The sequence below is a fragment of the Mesocricetus auratus genome, unplaced genomic scaffold (genome assembly GCF_017639785.1).
Source record: "Mesocricetus auratus isolate SY011 unplaced genomic scaffold, BCM_Maur_2.0 Super-Scaffold_100010, whole genome shotgun sequence".
Classification (NCBI taxonomy): domain Eukaryota; kingdom Metazoa; phylum Chordata; class Mammalia; order Rodentia; family Cricetidae; genus Mesocricetus; species Mesocricetus auratus.
Window position 1 is genome coordinate 38,330,337 of NW_024429194.1, and position 13,982 is coordinate 38,344,318.

General features: G+C 36.6%; 1 protein-coding gene across 6 annotated transcripts in view; it reads right to left on the minus strand.

Annotated features, from left to right (window-relative positions):
• Positions 1-13,982, minus strand: part of Spag16 (sperm associated antigen 16) — an 809,062-nt gene that overhangs the window by 761,489 nt on the left and 33,591 nt on the right. For all 6 annotated transcript variants that reach the window (XM_040753382.1, XM_040753381.1, XM_040753383.1 and 3 more), the window contains exon 5: positions 13,052-13,189. In XM_040753382.1, coding sequence (XP_040609316.1) covers positions 13,052-13,189 — 138 coding nt within the window. The remainder of the gene's footprint in view (positions 1-13,051; positions 13,190-13,982) is intronic.

A 13,982-nucleotide genomic window follows, 5' to 3' on the forward strand; every position in this document is an offset into this window, starting at 1 on the left:
GTGTGTATACTTGGGATGGGTACTGATCTGCTGCCCAAGGCTCAATAGATTCCCTAGGCCTCCTCACTGACACCCAGATTCAGGGGGTCTTGATCAGTCCCATGCTGGATTCCCAGGCTGATGCCAGGGATTCCCCCCAGAAACAGCTGACCAGACAAAGGTTAACTCTTGAATCTCTGTTATAATTTTTATTAAAGCTAATTTTCATTCAGACATGCAGCTGATTTTTCAACAGTTTTGCAAGTGCTACATGTAGTTTAGGTTAATAGAAGACAGAAAAGTAAGTATAGCTTTCCACTTGACAACAAGGCCTAAATGTAGAACAAAATACAAGTATTTCTAATTCATTGATTTTGGATATACTAAGTATAAAATGTTTGTAATTAAAATCACCTTGAGATTCTTCAAGGAAAGCTTGTGTTTGTGACAACTTTTACCATCAGAAATTCTAAAGTCTCCTGGATTTTGTTCAGTTTCAGCAAATCCACAAAGCCTCAGACTTGGAGTTTTAACCACTTTCTAACATTTGCTAATTAAGCATTATTAACTATTGGACTGAAACTTTAAATGATTCCTGCTTCTGATAAAGATGCATATATTTTATAAGGACACTGCTTTGTCCTAAAAACAATACAAAAGCAGAGAAATTAAAAATCAATTTTATTCTACAACCTACCAGAAAACTGAAATGCAACTATCTGTAACATGAAATCAACATATGAGCAAATCTCATCACACAGAGACAAGATATACAAACTGCTGAAGCAGAGAAAAAGATGATCTGTTGGGCAACATTTTAAAATTCTTAGTACTATCAAGTGAGAATCAGCAGGGTAGTCTGAAAAGGCTGGGTAGACAGAATACCTTTGCAAGTACTTTCTCATACTCCCTCCACTTGGGTTTCAGTGGGAACGATGCGGGAAGTTCAGGAGCCCAAGAGAAGCTCCTTAACTGATGCTTGGAATTCCAGGGGCTTGGGGAGAATGCCACACTTGTGTTAAAATTTTATGAGGTTGGTTAACTCATTAAAATTTCTGTGGTTATGGGGATTTTGAATGCTGCAAGTCTGTGGCCAAGTTTTCTTGGACTATCTTTAGACACCTTAATGGCCACAATTAACCAGCCCTGTGTTTGATATACATCTACCCCTGTTACTACTAGGTAAATCCCTCCAGAATGTGGAACAAATCACTACCTTGTATCAATCCCAAAGCTAAGAATGTAATATCCCTGCCGGGCATTAGTGGAGCACGCCTTTAAATCCCAGCACTCAGGAGGCAGAGGCAGGCGTTTCTCTGAGTTCAAGGCCAGCCTGGTCTACAGAGCAAGTTTCAGGACAGTCTCTACAACAGTACAGAGAAATCCTGTCTCAAAAAAACAAACAAATAAACAAAAAGAAATGTAATGAGATCTATCTAAAGCTAAGCAGGGTTTGTCCCACTTTGTTCTACCTTGCTTACCTGGTGTTTCTAAGAATGTATTCTTGGTTTGTTTTTTTCTTTTCTTCTATTAAAAACTCCACGAAACCATTACATTAGCCCATGATATTTGGGACAATTTGAATGCGTATTCTCAGGTCATGGTCACTCATATTTGACTTCAAAATAAACTATCTATTGTTCCTTTTAAAATGAGATTTGTGTTTTGGTGTCCACACTTTCTAATGGTGCTACCATGCAGAAGTAACTCATGGGTGTGAAGGAAAGATGAAAATGTCACTGACTTCATAAGGCCTTAAGGGAAGGACAAGACACATGGTGGCAGTTAAAGCTTTTTGCAGGTAGTAAAAAAAAGCAAAATATCTCACTCCAGATAAGGGGGCAGATAGACCTCTTGGACCTGGAATTGCATCTTACCAAGCAGAATCCCCTGCTCCTACCTTAGAGCACACTCCACCAAGACTAACAACAGATACAAGGCAGGGCTTGATGGCAAACTGAAGAGGAAAGAGTAGGCTGGCATGATAAAGGTTATAACCTTAAAAGCTCAAGAACACAGAAAACCCCTTTGAGAGTGAAGATGAACCAAGAAAAGAAGAAAGCTATTTGCTGTCCCCTTGTTCCCACTCCATGAAACAAGTGAGTAGTCAGTGAAACTACATAGGAAGTATGAGGAAGCATGAAGAAGACAAGTAAATGGGTGTGATGAAATTTTGTAAAATTATCAGAATACATACAATCAAAAATTTATTTTCCTTTATATTGGAAGTATAGAAATGTGTGTGTAAGGAAAGAATTGCTCTCAGAAAAGGAAGAAGGAAGTTATATATACATATATGGAAATATCAAAGAGCAAATTCAATTTAAAATTTTAGTGTTAAATCTCCATAATTAATCATTAAACAGATCCAACTATTTGATTAAAAATTCTAGTATGATAATGAAATGACACTCATCATAGAAAATTCTTCACAGCAATGTGACTTTGGCAGTTATATGGACTGTGAACATATGAGAGTTAGCAGTTGTAAAATGAATATATATAGTAGACTTCAGTATATCCACTTAAAAATGAAATGACTTTTTGCCTTACACACACACACACACACACACACACACACACACACACACACACACACAAATATTCAAAGGTTACTTTTCATCATACCAACATACCAACTATGGTCAAGGAAAGCACAAAGAATATCTAAAACTGGGCAAATTCTTAAATTACTAAATGTTGAGTGAGGGCTGGCTAGACAGCTGGCTGCGATTTTGAACTCATCTACAAGCTCTCCCCATAGACTTCCACTATCATCATCAAGATCACAACATTATGAATTCTTAGTTCAGTACAGAAGAGCTGTATTCAGTTCTTCTAACACATTTGTCCACCAAAATAGGCAGTACACAAACAGGCAGTTAAATTACCTCTATGGGTCCAAAGATGTGAGTGTATGATTAACACTGTACATCTTTATGAAAAGTAAACTTGGGGCTGGAAAGATGCCTTAAGAGGATGCTGCTCTTGCAAAGAACCTCAGTTTGTTTCCCAGCACCACATGGTGGCTAACAACCATTCATTTCTACAGTTCCAGAGTACCTGATGCCCCTTTTTGGACTCGGTGGGTACTACACATGCATGTGGCACAGACATATATGCAGACAAAACAGCCTGACACATAACAGTAAAGTAAGTTTTAAAAAGTCAACTTTCATGAAAGTATATTTTAAGTCCATTAAAACTGTCTTATTCTTAGTTACTCAGAGAATGACATAAACATACACTTTATTTCTCCTATTTGAAATGTAAAATTTCAATAGGAATATGAACTACTGGAAAGTTCCCTAACCAGAACCACAAATGTGAAGCATTGCCTGAACTCACTTTTCAATACACATTTTAGAAACCTATTTGTGCTCATCCCAGGAAAGGAAGCCTAGGAACTGATTGAAGTGTTAGACTTTAAAGTTTTTCTGAGCGTTAAATTGGTTTTCAGGAACTTGCTCTCTGTTTGCACAAATGAAGTCTACTCAGTAAAACAATTTAAATTCATTCCATGCTGATGCATCCCTTATTATGACCTTCCTACTGCCCATCTGCTTAATAAAAGGAAAATAGAAGTTGGAATAAAGAACGGAATATACTATTCATGTGAGCAATTAATATTTTAAACACATCATATCCACTCATCACATCAGTATAGTATCCTTGAGCTAAAAGAAAAAAAACTTTTATTAATATAGGCAGCAAGCACCTATCTTCTGTAGTAAGTACAATGGAGAGTTATTCAGTGAAACTGTCTATTTAAATTTGTGTATCACAGAGACTATTCATACACACCCTGTCTTAATGATATGCTACAATAATCATCAAGTCTCCCAGTTTAGGATACCAACAAGTACCCATCTATAATTCAACCACAAAATATTAAGACGTGCATATTCTTTGCATTGCTTGACACTCAGTTTTCCAATATAACATGAATGTCATTTAGCAGCATGGTCTTAAAATCATTCTTAAGTGAAAAGCCCTACTGAAACAATTTTATCAATAAATTTAAGCCATGATTTTGGGATGGCTATTTAGTAATGAAGTTATTGAATTACTTCACTATCACAAGTTGGCAAGATAAAACATAGAAATATTTGTTTACTTGGAACAATCAAAGCAAGCCATCCTTGCCACATATTTTTCTCACTGATAACAATAATTATATAATTACCAAGTATTTCATTATCCTCAGTTGCTGATGAATGAATTACACTGACCCACAAAAATTAATATTGGAATAATTGTTGAAGGACCAAATGGAATTCATCCAGATTGAAGGAAAACTTCATTATATTTTTAAATGCAAAAGGAAGGGGTGTAGGCACATCCAGAAAAAAAAATGCCTTCTTAATTTAACAAACAATTACCTAAACACTAAAGCATGAAATTTTATGGGCTTCATATTATCTTTATTTTCACAGTGTTTGTTTCTGAAAGTCATTAAATTAAATGGGTCTTCTCAAAGCCGGACACTCTTTGACCTTTAATAGAAGTGAATTTTGTACTCAAAATCAGGGCCCTTAAGAAAGCACCTGTTTTCTCCTCCATATTAATTGCCATTTAATTTGAACTCACTTTAGGCCTATACTTTTTGGGAGATAGTAATAAAGTGTTTCTTTATTTTTAGAACAGTACTGTTCTCTCTTTAAGCTTGTATTCTCAGCATTATTTTCCATCATATATTTGAAGTTCTTTATACACCCTTTCAGGTCTGTGTTATATTTCCTTAGTGTAAAGATTAAGAAATGGAAAACAACCCTCTAAATGGAGCAAGAGGAAGCTTGGCAAAAAGTTACTTAGATTCCCATTACAGAAAGGAAGCAAAGCCCACTCCCCAAAGCATTACAAAGACAAAAATGTACTCTAAAATTATTAACAGCTAACATGAACATAAATGAAAGTCACAAAATCATATAAGCACCAACTACGCCTAATGCACAATGACAGGCCCCAGAACACAGTGGCCAGGAAGCCCATCCTTTAGTACATAAGGACCATGGGTGTTAATTAAGTGGGAAAAGTATCCATTTCAAGATATTACATAAATAGTTACTATTGAATAAACTGAAATAACTATGGAGAGTGCCCTGCAGAGTTATCAAGGCATCAATCCCTCCCCTCCAGAAGACGTACATATATGTGTACACACAGAAACGCCACAGATCTGATGTATGTATATGTACACACACAGAAATTCCACAGACCAGATCTGTCTTCAAGTCACTGTCAGTCTCAGTCTCACCCGTGTTTCTCTATGGAAATTATAGAATCTCAAATGTTAGGTGAAAAGAAAAAGAATCTAGAAATAACCAAGATATTTTGGAAAAGAAGGAATGTAGAAGACCACAGGCACACAGATATATACATAAATTTTCAAATAAAATAAATCTTTTAAAAGATAATAGTAATAAAATAAAATGTCAAGCGACAGCATGGGGAAAATACTCATAATGTTGAAAATGTTTCTGTTTCACACAGAAAAAATCCTAAAGTTCAGTAGCAAGATAAACATCCTAATTAAAATTAGGCAAATGGCTTAAAAATACCAAAAGGGCATAACAATAACAAAAATACCAAGGCGGCAATAAGTACAAAATACTGTGTTCATTATCACCTGTTCTTAGGAAATCACATATGAAAAACGCAAGCTGTGATAACCAAATCTCTAAAAGACTAACATAGGAAAGACGACCAATACTGTCAGGGCAAGGCAACTGGAATCCTCACACACTGTGAGTGAGGAAATAACAGAGTCTAAATCACTGTTGAAGAATGAACTGAGGTTCCTTATAATGAACAACACCCATCAAATTGGCCCAGAAATTCCACTCCTAAGATTTTATACAAAAGCACTGAATACACATTCCCACAAAGGACATGTACATAAATACAATGGCAGTTATTGTCATAATAACCAGCTGCTGGAATGAGAACAGTGAAACACGCCTGACCAAACCACTATAACAAACCATTATAAACCACTATATGGCTGATGTTGCTGATGAACCCAGAATCAAAGCTACATTTATATAGACTTTAGGATGAGCCTGATATATCAAACAAGCACATACAAAAGCATTCTGCAATTGCATCTTATGTTTTTGTTTTTAATCTATTGTATGTATTTATATGCATATAACATACACAGAGGGGAGGGTGCATACGGCATGTCGTGTATGTGGGAGTCGAGTCAAAGAACAACTTTGTGGTGTCCATTCACTCCTTCTGTCTTTGTGTTCCCAGAATCAAATGCCATGCACACTTTTGTGTGGCAAACCCCTTTCCATTGATGATCCATTTCACCGTCGCTGATGTTTTTAAATACATACACTCAATCCAAGATAGAAAGAGTCAGAACAATGATTGTTACTCAAGAGGATAAAAGAGAAGAGACATTTCTGTGGAGAGATGTGAAAGTTCTGAACTGACATGAGTGTCTAGACTTAATAATTCATCAATTTGTCAAATATATGAAACTAATATATGTCAGTTTTCCTATGTAAGTCAAAAGAAGAATCACAAAATAATAGATGATTAAAAATGGCATAGGATAGACTTGGAGACTCAAGTGAAATAAGAACGATAGAAGTAAGGAAGTAAGGAAGGTCCATATGATTCCATACATTCTTCTATTTACTTTCTGCTATGATAAACAATACAACATACACTATAACTTATTTTGCATGTATGTTTGTGTGCATATGTATACGTATTTGTTATGTGTACTTGTGTGTGTGCATGTGTGTGTACCTGTGTATGTGTTTGTGTATGGTGAAGGTCAAAGGTCAGTTCTGGCTGTGGTCTTCAATCACTCTCCAACTATATTGAGGCAGGGTCTCTTACTGAATGGACCTGCTGATTCATTTAGGTGGGCAGGTTAGTAAGATCCAGAGTTACACAATCTCTGTCTCCCTAGTGCTGGGATTATAGACTCAAGTAGTTCCGTCTGGCCTTTTAGGAGTGCTTTGGATTCAAACTCAGGCTGTTATGCTTGCACAGCAAGCACTTAATGAACTGAGCCATCTCTCCAGACCCAAGATCTAGCCTTTAAATTTTTAAGTGTATAATACACTATTCTTGACTATGATGATTCTGATTGTCATATATATTCATATTAGTATAATATGCTTTATAATAAATTTTGTGCATGTGTGGATCACTTATTGTAGAGTATGTCCTCCAAGTTCATTTGCGTTGCCATACACTGCATAATTTCCTTCTTTTGAAAGGATGAGTAGGGAGATTCAGCAGTGTGATGGTTACTACTCTGAGTTCTGAAAATCAGAGTAGTATTGTACAATTGTACATTATACATCAGTGTACAATATACATCACATTTTTGCCCATTAATAAGTCAATGGACATTTAGGCAGTTTCCATATCTTATCACTTGTGAAAGTAGAAATACTAATTTTTCGTTGGAATCCTGATTCAATTCTTTCAGAGATTATGATATCTTATGTACGTAATTCTGCCTACATGAGGATATTCTATATTGTCTTCCAGTCTAATTACCTCATTTTATATTCCCATCAACAGTGTACAAGGTTCCATTTCTACATCTTAGCAAATACTTGAAGTCAGTGGTTTTGTTTTATTTTTTATAATGGCCATCTTTAAAAGTATTAGGTAATTTCTGGTTTGGTTTCAATATGCATTCCTATGATGAATATTGGCACTGAACATTTCTTTATAAACCTGTTGCAATTATTTGTCTTCTCCCAAGAGATCCCTAGTAAAACATTGGCCATTTTTAGACAGGTTCTTACTTACTTGTCTTGATAACATTGTTTTGCTTATTGTTGATTTATATGAAATATATATATACTAATATATATAATTAGCATTTTATCAGTTACATGACTGCAAATATTTTTCTTTATGTTTATTATTTTTCTCATTGCTGTGATTTGAAAATTTTAAAAATGTGCCTAATATAACTTAAGAAACCAAAAGTTCACATTTGGGTTCACATTTTGAATGTTTAGTCCTGTCACAGCAGGTAAACAAGAGCAAGATGATCGCATTATTTCTGTAGTCAGAAAGCAGGGAGAGATGAAAGTTAAACACATTTTCTCCTTTTGATTCAGTCCAAGATCCTATCTCATGGGACACTGTTACCCAAACTCAGGCAACACCTTCCTTCCTTCATTAAGCACTTTTGGAAATAATCTTATAGATATACATAGATGTATGATTCCATAGTGATTCTAAACCCAGTTAAGTTGAAATGAAGACTAGGCACCCATAACTTCACACCTTGTCAACATAACAACCAAGCTCATCACATTAAATTATAGTATTCTACCTCTGGTCCCCAAAATCTTACTTTCATCACATAATGCAAGATTAATTAGCATATCTCTAAATTTCCCACAATTTAAAACAGTCTCAATATTGCAAACTTTAAACTCTCTTCCAAGACTCAAGACAATCTTTGAACATAAACCATGTAAAATCAAGTTACAGACTTCCAATGTACAACTGCACAGAATAAATGTTCCCATTCCAAAAGATAATAATAAGAATATAGAACATTCCAGATATAAAAATAAAGTCCAGTAGGTGAAACACCAAATCCTTCCATTTCACATCTGGCATCTGAGACTTTCAACAAATTATCTGGGCTCCTGTACTCTTCTGTAGATCCATCTCTCTAGCAGTGCCACCTACAGCATAGTGACCTTTCATTTGGGTCAGATCTACTCCTGGTGGAAACTGAAAAGTCTCAGCATCCCCACTAACCTAGAGTCTTCATTGAAACAGCCTTCACCTTTCCAGCCTCACATAATAGCCTCTCAGAGCCTCCTTGCATGAAATATGTCTCTGCCATACACTGCCTGGACTCAGACTTTTTGAAACCTTTGTGAAAACTTCTCTGGCCAGCTTACATTTGTATTAAGTTTTAAGTATTTCATGCTTAAAACTAGCATCATGTGGATGATGCATCTATCTGATACCAGGTCAGAAAGTAGTCTGAATCCTTCTTTACCAGCAGCTTTTGTGTGCCTTCAAGGATTATCCTAAGGAAACAGCTTTCTTTGGTTGCCACTTTAAAACAGAAGACGCCATTAACAGCTTTCTCAGTTAAGGGTCTCTCCTTTCAAATGAACTTGTATATTCACAAGCTATAACTGTGACAGATGAAGTATTGCCTTCAAGGTACTTTTCCTTTTGTCCCAGTACAAAGAAACACTAGATTTATTTGCTAAGGATAGCCCCTTTAACAATAGAAGATGCTGTGATAGTCACAAGAGACTGAACATACAAGACGGTAGACATGAATAATGTCCAACAGAAAACCATACATTTAATTAAAAAGTTGAGATTTTAGGATAACTAAATTGCATAGTTCTCAAAGCTTGAACTATGAAAATGGCAAGGTCATGTCAAAACATCAAAGTGTCGTACAAGTAGGCCACTCACCTTGCCTTTAATTTTAAACTCATACCACTGTCCTCACGAAACTATGTACTACTATGTTCCATTTGTTCCTTCCACAATTGTCCTGAATGAGATTGGTCAACAGTAAGTATGGCACAGTCCAAATGCTACACTGTCTTGAAATTTCTTCTCAAACAAATTAGTTCATTGCTTATTAGTTCACTCTTTAAAGATACTCTGATTCAGACATAATAAAACCAGATTCTTTGCCAAAATGTAAAATGAATGAGCTACTGTGTCCCTATAGAGTTCTCTTCTAAACCTTATGAGCTTTGCTACACTATCTGTATGCCTTGACATTCTGGTCTTTCACCTTCCCTGTGGAATTGTTCACTAACCTCTGCTTATCATATTCTAGGTCTTCTTTGGGCCAGTGCTCCAAAGACCTCCAAGTTTCTCTTACAAACCAGCTCCAAAGGCCTTATGACCACATGGTCAGGTTTTTTTTACAGCCCAGCTCAATTTCTCAGTGCCAATGTTCTACGTTGGTTACTTTTCTGATGCAGGTAATAAAACAACTTCAGGTATACTACTATAGTCAGGGCAGAAAAGGAAGGAAGACAGGAATGTGGAGTGGCTCATCACATTGCGTACACAGGCAAGAAGCAGTGAGAGATGAATGCTCACTTTCTCCTCTTTATTCATTCTAGGATCCCAGCCCATGGTATGGTGCTACCCACATTAAATAAAGGTCGTTCATGCTCAGGTAGATCTTTCTGGAAACACTCATAGTCACACAGGTGTGTGTCATGACATTTCTAAATCCATTGATGTTGCTATGAAGAGCAACCATAACATTCCTCTTCCACCATGTATTACTTTATGTGTGTTATATGGGCATGTTGGGGGTACAAATGCCTTTGTGGGCACATGAGAATCAAAGGAGGACAATAATGTCCCTCTCTATATACCTTGGCTTCATAAGACCTGCTCTTAACTAGACTAGGAGTCATGAGGTCTCCCCATCCATCCTATCTCTCCAGCACCACCACACTGGGTTATGGGTGCAAATGTGAACATAGCTAGCCCTTAATTTTAATTAGTGCATCATTAAATGCCAACTGTATGACCAAGAATGTCATATGACATATCTGTAAGCTTATGCTCTTCACCTGTTAAATATTAGTTTATATCTATGATCAGCCAGCCTTTAGAAAACACCTTAAAAAGGTAAGCATTTGATCAAGTTCCACATAAATAACCTCATGTTAACACAAATATCCTCATAAGTCTTATAGAAAATCTAGACTCCAAAGATTAAATTTGGAAACAAACATATATGACTGCTGTTTCTGGAGAATACTTTAAAAAACGTCATCATTTCGCAGCACTGTTTTCATAGAAACAGGCTGCAGTGACTATTTCAACAAACTGTGGTACAGAACTACACTTGGTTGAAGATCACTCAGGAAGCAGCAGGCATCCTCTAAGGGCTCACAGGCTTTCCTTCAAATTTACATTAAAGGAAGTGTAAAGCAAACAGTTTGCAGTCTTCTATACTTCTTGCTAGACTGCAAATGCCACCGAGTCACAGAGCCAAGTAATAACCAGGAACTATTAAGGGCGAAACTATACTTTGACAGTTCAGCAAATACAAAGAAACATTTCTTTGAGTGATTCCTGTTTTAATTATGAGTAAAAGCTTACATAATTTCAATTACAACTTTTACTATACTATTCAATAAATACCCTGTAATCAACAATGATTACTTAGTATTACTGGAGTAAAACACATTGCCTTAAATGCCTATGTCTACTCAAAAGCAAATTAGCAAATGAAAGCAATAACTCAAAGGAGATGAGAAATGACACTGTTCCAGACAGGACTATGAGGAATGTTCTGTGTCAACTTCCCATTGGCCAAACTGTCTATTCAAAGTCATAGCAAGCAGAGCTGCAGAAAGTAATGCCTTTCTGAATCAAACAAAGTGAAGATGGTTCTAGCAGCATAGTATTGTGGGTAATCATGCAAATCTTTGTAAAATATAAAATTTTACAGAGAAAAGATGAGATGTACATAAGTAGCAGAGCATTCCCACAGGTGCACATGATGACTCAAGAAGTGTGTAAACTAATCTATTGCTGCCTTTGTAAAGTAAAGGCTATACTAAATATTTCTTTCACTTGTCAATACAAAGTCATGTATATTTGTAGTTATTTTAGTAAGTATTAAAATATTATGCTTCCACAAGGTAGCCTTATTACTCTAATTGTTGTATTAATGTAGTTAACAGAGAAAGATTTTCACTAAATATATTAAATAATAATGGACAAATAAAACATGAATTCTCTTCTGGAGTTTCTGATTTTCCACATGAAACTGTTTGACATGAGTGGATTCTTCCCAAGTTAATACATGCACATAGTTCTTTGTCCAAAACATTTTGGCTGGTTCTCCAAAAATTATTTCTTCCATTAATTTTATGGAGACAAAATGGCAAAGAAAAGTCTGTGCCTTCTAGTTGGAGGCACCTTCTAGTTGAAGACTGCTAGTTGTTAAGATTCTCAACTGTGAGCTGAAGGAAGCAGAAGCAGAAACCACAGCTAAACACTGAACTGAACTCCTGGAATCCAGTTGCAGAGAGGGAGGAGTGATGAGCAAAGAGGTAAGACCAGGCTGGAGAAACCACAGAAACAACTGACCTGAACAATGGTTAGCTCATGGACCCTAGACTGAGAGCTGGGAAACCAGCATAGGACTGACCCAGGCTCCCTGATCGTGGCTGTCAGATAGTGGCTGTCAGTATTTATGCCTAGTATGTGAATGAACTTTGGGATACTCTCTCAGCATAGAAACATGGAGGTGGGCCTAGGCCCTGCTCCAAATGATATGACACACTTTGAAGATTCCCCATGGAAGGCCTCACCCTCCCTGAGGAGAGTAGGGGATTGGATAGGGGATGGGGGGGCAGGGGAGAAGGGGAGAGATAAAGAACTGGGACTGACAAAGTTAAACAACTTTGTTTATAATTTAAATAAGAAAGATTAAGGAAAAATTATACACACACACACTGGGAAAAAAGAAAGATTGTGGTAGGTGATTGGCAACTGGGAAAGAGTGAGACTATGGATGTTGATACATCCTTTTTAAATAGGATATCTTTAAAGAAACCCTTAAGTTTATGGAAAACTTACAAGGACCTTAGAATCTCATGTACCTCCCACCCCTATATGTGCATTGCCTGTCCCACCAGAGCAATACCTTTGTTACCACCCAAAGTATTTTGCTAATACTATTCCTTATGAGGAATTTTAAAATACCGAAATTCGCCTACTGAGAACACATTGGTCCCATTCTTCCTTCCATTGCTTCTATTAATTTCATTATTCTTTCTGAAATTAGATTTTCTACACAAGAGAAAATTTCACAAATCACAAAACATCATCACATAAAATGAGTGCTGGAATTCCACTCCAATGGTGAGTTGTGCTTGGCAAGAGTTCCAGTTACCTGCTCAGTTAACTTACTAGGGAAACTTTTCACATCCTTACAACCAGAGCCTAAGTATGATCCAGTATTAAATTCCTCAAACAATAAATCTCATGTATCAGCTTAATCTATCTTTAGTTTTTATTTAACCTAAATAAAAAGGGAATTGTAATATTGACATACTCAGCTGCCTGTCTGAAGTGTTTCAAATCTTTCTTCAGGTTTTTGTTCTCGCTCTCAAGAAGCATCACCTGGCTGTAGACATCTGGAACGTTCCCGAGTGCCTTGAGGTCAGTCCCTCCCTTCTGTATTAACTCATACCTAGGACAAATCAAACAACAGGTTTATCTCAGTTTCTGGCTTTTAAAAATGACTGTGTGTAATTCAAAATGTCAACCTGAGGGAATCTCGTAGAAATTAGTTGCCATATTCTACTCACAAGTTAAACATTAATATATTATTAACATGAAATGTCAGTTAATCTTGCCTTTTAAAATACAATTGGTCATCTATGTTCCACTCACTTAGTTACTAGAAAAAACATCAAAACTGCCTTAGTACTTATACTCAAGGAATTTCTAGGCCAGCAGAGATAGTAACATGTTCTAGGAAGCAGAAAATAGAGGAGATAGACTATCAGGTGTTTGTACTGTTTTGTATAGAGCAGCCATGACTAACAAGCATGAGTGTCAGAGACTCCAGCAGAGACCTGAAGGAAGGAGGAATGATACCATGTGGGTCCTGAATGCACAGCATCTGAGGCTGGCAGAAGGTAAATGCAAAGGCCCAGAGACACAGACAAGTTCAGCTTGAACAAGAAAGAGCCAAGGCCAGTATCTGTAGAATAGTAAGAACTGGAGCCAACAAAGTGAGCAGAGGAGATGCTGAGAAATGTTAGAATCAAAACAAGGGGCCAGCATTGAAAAGAAAAATGATTTTACTCTGGATCAAGGTGAAACCATTGGAATATTTTGGGGGGTAGGACAGTGATCTTATTTATGTTTCAAAAAGGTGATCCTATTGCAAGAAACAGATTCTAAAGGAACACATGACCCAACCTGGAAGAGAGAGAATGGCAAAGTGAACAAGTGAAATACAGCAGAGGTTGTAAGCG